We start from the raw sequence: 8182 nt of genomic DNA on the forward strand, positions 1-8182 counted from the left end.
AAAGTATCCTTTGTTCAGACTGTCCCTCTGACCTGGAATGTCATTCCTTCTCTGATGATCCTCATACTACAAAGCCCAGCTCAAGCTCCAACCATAGTCTTGATCAGAATAAATGGTCTTTTCCTCTGCATGCAATTTATATATGGCATGTAATTTTGTTTTGTATCTAAATTATTTACATATCTATTTTATGTCTACAAGACTAGCTCCTTGAAGGCAAGGACAAATATGCCCTGTACATCATAGAGGCTCAATAAAGATTCAAGGAACTGAGGTGAGACTCAGAGAAGTTATGTGCCTGCTCAAGATCACACAGCTAATGAATGATCTGGGAGCATTCCGAATCCGGAATGCTAAAAACTACATTGGGTTTCCCAGGTACCTGCTTCAGTTCGCACTTAATCTAAAGGGCTCTGTGAGTCTACTTGGTAGAAAGTTCCTGGAACAATATTTCAAAATCACGTGAATTGCACACCCAAAGTTCTCTCCTTGGAAGTCCATCAGGATGAGGCAGATCTTTCAGCACCAGTGAAAAAAAGGCCCCAACCTCTTAATCATTGATTTGGTAGTGCCAGAAACAGGCTTCATTCCAGGGAGCAACGCACTGTGGGGAATGCCACCAACAGCATCCGAGCCACTCCAATTCTCTTTGGCACAGACAGGGCCTGGGATAATGGGAAGCTTCTAAACAGTTGGATATTTAGGATCTCATCCTCTTCTCTCTCTTTTTAAATAAACTTTATTTTTTAGAACAATTTTAGATTTACAGAAAAATTGCAAAGAAGTACAGAATTCTTAGATACTACACTACTATTTCCCCACTACTAACATTTTACATTAATAAAATAAAAAGTATTTGTTACAATTAATGAAGCAATATTGATACATTATCATTAACTAAAAGTCCATACTTTATTTAGATTCCCTTAGTTTTCACCTAATGTCCTTCCATCCTCTTCTCTTAATCTTAGTGAGGCCTGTGCTCTCAACCAGAGCCACAAGCCAGAGCACAGCATGTAGTGGCATTCAAGAGGGACCATTGTCCCATACAGACACAGACTTTGAGACGCAGTAGCAGGGAAGGCAGGCAGAAGAGTTTGTTCCCAGGGCTCCTCAGACAACCTTATCAGCCATGGGGGGGGGGGTGGTGGGGGGTAGAACAGGTTCTCAAGGCATTGGCAGAGACATCCAGATGCAGACCCAATTTGTGGGCAGTCAGGAGTCGCAAGGTCATTACTATGTGATATAACTGGCTTCCTGCTTACCCATATCTCTGGCCTATCAACCCAGAATCCAGCCAAAGTTTAGACCTGGGGAACTAAGATAACTTATGTAGAAAGCTAAGGGAGTACCTGAGGGTGGGGTCCAAAGATACCATTTTCCTTAACAGTTTTTAATCAGGTTGCTGAGAGACTTTAAAAGAAATAATGCTTTTTGGGCTTCGCTGGTGGCACAGTGGTTAAGAGTCCGTCTGCAAATGCAGCGTACATGGGTTCCTGCCCCCGTCCGGGAAGATCCCACATGCCATGGAGCGGCTAGGCCCATGAGCCATGGCCGCTGAGCCTGTGCGTCCGGAGCCTGTGCTCCGCAACAGGAGAGGCCACAACAGTGAGAGGCCCACTTACCGCAAAAAAAAAAAAAAAAAGAAAGAAATAATGCTTTTTATATAGAATTGGCCATCCCCATCCACTAACCCTGGCTAAGGAAGGCCTACTATACTATGCAATTTTATGTAAGGAATTTGAGCATCCTTTTGATATTTGCACTGGGGTCGTGGAACCAATCCAGCTTTTTTAAACTTTTTAAAACTTTTTTAAAAAGAGCTTTTTGCACTGTTCTTATAGTTTCTCAGCTTTATAGGGGAGTGACCTGAGGCCCGGTAAGGTAAAATGACTTCCCCAATACTTCAAAGCTTCTGAGTGGTAGAGACAAATCTGAGCCCCAAACTAGTGACCTCACTGCAAAACTCACAAGTAGTTTCTCAAAAAGTAAGAAATCTCCCTTCTCTAAAGACTGATGTCTTTCCACTTTTTCTCTTTTTAAACTGAGAGTGTAGAGATCACAAAACTGTGCAAACTGATAAGGCTACAGAGTCAGACGCCAGCCTCAAATGGGCCCTCACCACTGTCCAGCAATCCTTCCAATTTTTTTTCCTGGCTCCCTCTTTCATAACAGCTATCTCTCTTCAAGATTCCTACTCTACCAACTGCCCTCCCCCACTCTCAGGAAAAGGAATATTCTCTTACCTCATCTTGAAAACTCCCTCCACTTTCTCCCCATCATTTCCCCTTCAAACTTACCTATCTCTGAACTTTTCCTTGCCACTTAACCTCTCTGTCCCGGAGGAACTTCCCCTTGCAAGACTAGTGTCCCTACCTGTGCTCTGGTTTCCATCTCACCTGGTCTCTTCTCAGGAATCTCCATCATTACTAGCCCCTCTCTCCAATATCTGGCTATTTTCCTTAAGAATTTGCATATACTCAACTCTCAGCCACTACATCTCCCCTTTATCAACAACCCTCTCTCTCTGTCCCAACAAGCTTCCTTTAAAAGATCGGCCTAGGGACTTCTCTGGCAGTCCAATGGTTAGGACTCTGTGCTTCCACTGCAGGGGGCACGGGTTCGATCCCTGGTCAGGGAACTAAGATCCCGCATGCTGCGCAGCGCTGCCAAAAATAATATATAAAAATAAAAAAAGTTCAACCTAATGTCTCCTCTTAACCCATCCATTCATTCTTCAATCTACTGCAATTCAGCTTCAGTTCCAAACCCTGCACAGGAAACAGCTGTTGCCAACACTTGGCCACTCCCTCCCTCTTTTGGCTACTGTAACCCAACACTTTTTGGTTCACTTACATCTCTGGTCGTTCCCTTTGTATCTTTATTCATTTAATCAACAAGTATTTCTTGAGAAAATATGTGCCTACTATGAGCTAGGCACTGTTTTGGGGACTGAGCATACAAAGGTAGACAAAACATGATCCCTTTCCCTAAGGACCTTACTGTCTTTAAGAAGTATGAACAAGTAAATGGGCAATTCCAATACACAGTGACAAATGCTATGGCAAGAGAGTGCAGAGCATGAAGAACACTAGACTTTTTCTCAGTCCACTTCCTTAGAATTCCGCCCTGGACCCTCTTCTCTTTTCACCCTATACAACTTCTTACATGGGATGCGAGGGTGACTGCATCCTCTCCTATAAATAAAATTATCACCTGTATGTATGTATTCTGACAATCACCAAAAATCTCTATCTTCTTGTTTGTCTTCTAAACTGCAGACCTGAATGGCCAACTGCCTACTGGACACCTCTACTTGGATATCCCCCAGACATCTCAACAAACATTTCTTCAAAAAACAAAACCCGGGGCTTCCCTGGTGGCGCAGTGGTTGGGAGTCCGCGTGCCGATGCAGGGGACACGGGTTCCCGCCCCGGTCCGGGAAGATCCCACACGCCGCGGAGCGGCTGGACCCGTGAGCCATGGCCGCTGAGCCCGTGCGTCCGGAGCCTGTGCTCCGCAACGGGAGAGGCCACAACAGTGAGAGGCCCGCGTACCGGAAAAAAACAAAAAAAAACGTAACTTCCCTGGTGGCGCAGCGGTTAAGAATCCGCCTACCAATGCAGAGGACAAAGGCTCGAGCCCTGGTCCGGAAAGATCCCACATGCAGCGGAGCAACCAAGCCCCCGAGCCACAACTCCTGAGCCTGCGCTCTAGAGCCCGCGAGCCACAACTACTGAGCCCGCGCCCAGAGCCCGAGCCCCGCAGCAGGAGAAGCCACCGCAGTGAGAAGCCCGTGCACCGAACGAAGAGTAGCCCCCGCTCACCGCAACTCAAGAAAGCTGGCACACAGCAACGAAGACCCAAAGCAGCCAAATAAGTAAATAAATAAATAAAACAAAACCCAAAGTTATTAACTGACCCTGCCTTCCACAAACACTCAGCATCAAACTGCCCAAACCAGAAACTTGGGATCCTTGTCTTCTTCCTTACTTCTCCATTCATGCGTTTAATTTCTGTCCCAGAGTGACAGTTCCAAGGTATAAATCTGATGATGTCACTAACCTGCATACAACTTCAATGATTCACAAGTGCCCTCAGAATAAAGTCCAACTTCCTTAGGGTGGTATGCCCAGCCTTTCATGATCTGGTCCCCATTTACTTCTCCAGCCTCATCACTTGCAACCTTTCTCTCACTCCTGCTCTCTACCTTCTAACACTGTGCCCTCAAATCTATGCCTCCACCGTTCTGCACATAGACCTGCCGTTTTTCAAACGTGCTGTCCTTTCTCTTACCTCTCAACTTGCTGTTATCTTTGCCCTGCCTGGGCCTGGCTAATAACTCCTGTTCTTCAGGTCCTAACTGAGACGGCACCTCCTTGCCTGACTCCTCAGGCTGGGCGGGTGCTTCTTCTCTGTGCTCCCAGAACACTCTGAGCTGTCCTTCCTCCCAGCCTGATAGTGGAGAGCAATTCTTTGTCATTGTCTACCTGCTCCTCCGGACTGAGAGGAAGGTGGCAAGTGCTTTGATCTTCCCATGGCCCCAGCCCCTAAATGCTACCTAGAACAGAGGAAGCTGCTGCTCCACAGATCTCTGTTCAACGAAAAAGTTTGTTCTAACAAGTTGCATCCTTCTCCTTCCAACCTCAGGGGTTCCATTTCCCAGCAGCAACTACAGGGCCCGCTGGGAGATGGGGAGGGATGCTGGTGACCTCTAGGTGGTGAGCTCTGATGGCCTCTCACCAGAAGAGATGAGGAAGGAAAGGGGCAGTGAGAGACCTTCGGATTCTCAGCAGTAACATGTAACCCTGCAACCTTCTCCACCAGATTCTGCCTCCCCCCTCGAACTCTGCCTCCCCTCTAGGAGGCCGCCGCAAACTCCACATCAGACTTCAGAAGTCCCCTCCAAAGTGACCTCAGGCTTCCCCAGGCGACCCTCTCAGCCTCGGACTCCTCCCTCAGCATCCCCTCTCAGCCTCGACCTCCTTCCCCTTAGCCTCCACCCTCAGGCTCCACCTCCTTTCCTCTTAGCCTCCTCCCTCAGCCCCAACCACCTTTTTTCAAACTCCGCCTCAGCCTCGACCTCCTTCTCTCAGCCTCCTTCTCTCAGCCTCCTCCCTCAGTCTTTCCCCAATGCCTCAGCCTTCCCCCTCAGATCTCCTCGGCTCCCTCTCCCAGATGCCGCCTAGCCCGGCCCCGCCCCCCACCCCGGCGCGAGGACTGTGCTCACCGTCGTAGTAGTAACAGACTTTCCTCCTGGTGCCCTGAGTCTGCGCCATCTTGCTCGCCTCCCGTCCCTCCCGTCAGTCTGTCCGTCCACCCTCCCGCCCGCCGGCAGCTCCGCTCAGCGTCAGACCCAGCAAAGAGGGGGCGGGCCTCCAGCGCGTTCCGCCCGTCCCCGCCCGGGCTCACCTATAGCCGCGCAGCCCGGGCACCGCTCCAGCCAATCAGAGGCGCCGGGACGGCCCGGAACTCGGCGGGGGGCAAGGGCAGCCCGGCGAGGCCTCGGAGGGCCCCCTGGGCCTGTACCAAGGTCCGCGACAGGGGGTGGGGCTGCCCCAGGACCGTACCATTCGTCCCGGGGGAAGAAAGACGGACTGCAAACTTCGCTGTCCCATTCGGCTTTGGGAGAGTGCTTGGAGATCAGAGACCAACTTTGTCATTTGACAGAGGCCTACGGTGGAAAGTGACTTGCGCAAGGTCACTCAGCTGAGTTTGGAGCAGGAGAAATAAATTGACAAAGGACAGGAAACTGCTGTAGGCCAAACGCTGTGCAATAGCTTTACCGACATTATCTCAGTCATCTCCATTATTCTTCACAACGGCTCTGGAGGGGGCCTTTTTATCACCATTTAACAGACAAAGATAACGAAGTTCGAGTTCGGAACTTTGTGGCTTCCTCAGAGTCACACAGTAATTACGTTCAATTTTCAATCGTAATTTTTTGAATGCCTACTATGCATCAGAGGCACATTAAAAATGTGTCAGAACCCAGCCTTTCTTACTCTAAAGCCTACGTCCCTGATGCAGTCACCTAGGAGAACTGAGTGCATTTAGATGGGAGGCAACTGATTGTCCCCTTATACTGGGAGCAGAGTTTCTCAGGATACTGAAGCTACTGATATTTTGGATAATTCTTTGTTGTAGGGGACCGTCCTGTGCACTGTAGGATTTTTAACAGCATCCTTGGCCTCTCCTTATTAGATGCCAGTAGTACCCTGACCCACCCCCAGCTGTGACAACAGAAATTGTCCTGGCAAAATGTCTCCAGGGCAAGGGGGAGGGGATTGGAGGGAGTGTAAAAGTGCCCCCCACCCTACCCTTGAGAACCACTGCACTAGATCAGTCATCAACTAATCATTATTGAAAGCTACAGACTGAAAAGCACTGTGATGCGCTATTAAAATAGCAACACAGGGCTTCCTTGGTGGCACAGTGGTTGAGAGTCGGCCTGCCGATGCAGGGAACCCGGGTTCGTGTCCCGGTAAGGGAAGATCCCACATGCCGCGGAGCGGCTGGGCCCATGAGCCATGGCTGCTGAGCCTGAGCGTCCTGAGCCTGTGCTCTACAACAGGAGAGGCCACAACAGTGAGAGGCCGGCGTACTGCAAAAAAAAAATAAAATAAAATAACAACACAGGGCTTCCCTGGTGGCACAGTGGTTGAGAGTCCCCCTGCCGATGCAGGGGACACGGGTTCGTGCCCCAGTCCAGGAAGATCCCACGTGCTGCGGAGCGCCTGGGCCCGTGAGCCATGGCCGCTGAGCCTGTGCGTCCGGAGCCTGTGCTCCGCAACAGGAGAGGCCACAACAGTGAGAGGCCCCACGTACCAAAAAAAAAAAAAAACTACAACAATATTAATATTTAGTGAGTGCTTACTATGTGTGAAGTAAGTTACTCGTAAGCCTATAGATCTATAGGATCTATAGATATATGCTTTATGCCTCTTTACAGCTTAAAGACTGCTTGGGCACTTGTGTTCCTCACCTGGGAACTGCATTTGGGCCACTAATTACAAACGTAACAGATCTAAGACTGGGCACTTCTATTATAGAAGCAGCAAAAGACCGTGGAATAAACCCTATTCCCAGTTCTGTGTTGCTGCTTCCTAGCCAGGAACCTTTCTGGGCCCCCATTTCCCTCTTAGTAAAATGGAGAGTGTAAGAAAACAAAGTTCACCAGCTCTGTGTCTGCAGCAGTGTCCAAAGGAGGAGGAGGGTGGGGATCAGATGAGGTCATGGGTGTGGCAGCATTTTATAAAATGCAGAACAGGAATCACAAACTCAGACGCTTTCAGAGGTCACACAGGTGATGTAAATGAGTGGATTTATATTTATATTGGTTTGATTCAGGTACTTTGCTTGTTTTTAATATTGGATTCTTTTTCACTTTCTAAAGAAATATGTTCTTCTCCCCATCTTTCTTCAAACACACTGCCATCTTCAGGGATCTTTAATTTTCCCACTTTTTAATGGAAATATGGGTGCAAAAAATTTTTCATTTTCCTCTTTTTATAAAAACAACAGCACGAACATGATGATAAATAACCACTAACACTCAGGTTCATTGTCTGGGAGCAATAGGGTGTGAAGGGGACTCTGGCAATGGGAGAGCTCATACCCCACCTGAAGGCATTAGCCACTTATTCAGCTCCATGAGGACAGGTAAGCCCAAAAGAGCCAAATCTTCCTATTTTTTTCAAGAGGAGGCAGAAATCTGGAGTTTTATGCAAAACTACCTCAGTTTTATAAACTGACTGCTAACTCAGTCTACTTTCAAGACAGCAGTAAGAGCCATCCTTTTAAAATGTAAGTCAGCTCAAGTCATGGCTCTGCACCCTGCAAAGTCTCCTCAAAATGGCTCCTGCAAAGGCCACAAGGCCCCAGGCCCCATAGGATCTATACCCCTCCCTCAGGCTACCTTTACCTCTGAGATCTTGCCAGGCAAGCTTCTGCCTCAGGCTGTACCCTCTGCCTGACTGCTCATCCTGCATACCACGTGGCTCACTCCCTGACCTTCAAATCTTTGGTCAAAATTCACCTTCTCGGGCTTCCCTGGTGGCGCAGTGGTTGAGAGTCTGCCTGTCAATACAGGGGACGCGGGTTCGTGCCCCGGTCCGGGAAGATCCCACATGCCGCACAGCGGCTGGGCCCGTGAGCCATGGCCGCTGAGCCTGTGTGTCCG

At 48.9% G+C, this 8182-nt stretch overlaps 1 protein-coding gene across 4 annotated transcripts in view; it reads right to left on the reverse strand.

Moving 5' to 3' along the window:
- HDAC1 (histone deacetylase 1) overlaps positions 1-5340 on the reverse strand; it is a 40358-nt gene extending 35018 nt beyond the window's left edge. For all 4 annotated transcript variants that reach the window (XM_060140701.1, XM_060140703.1, XM_060140700.1 and 1 more), the window contains exon 1: positions 5231-5340. In XM_060140701.1, coding sequence (XP_059996684.1) covers positions 5231-5279 — 49 coding nt within the window. In that variant the 5' untranslated portion in view covers positions 5280-5340. The remainder of the gene's footprint in view (positions 1-5230) is intronic.
- Between the last annotated feature and the right edge of the window lie 2842 nt (positions 5341-8182).

The sequence above is a fragment of the Lagenorhynchus albirostris genome, chromosome 2 (assembly GCF_949774975.1).
Source record: "Lagenorhynchus albirostris chromosome 2, mLagAlb1.1, whole genome shotgun sequence".
Lineage (NCBI taxonomy): Eukaryota > Metazoa > Chordata > Mammalia > Artiodactyla > Delphinidae > Lagenorhynchus > Lagenorhynchus albirostris.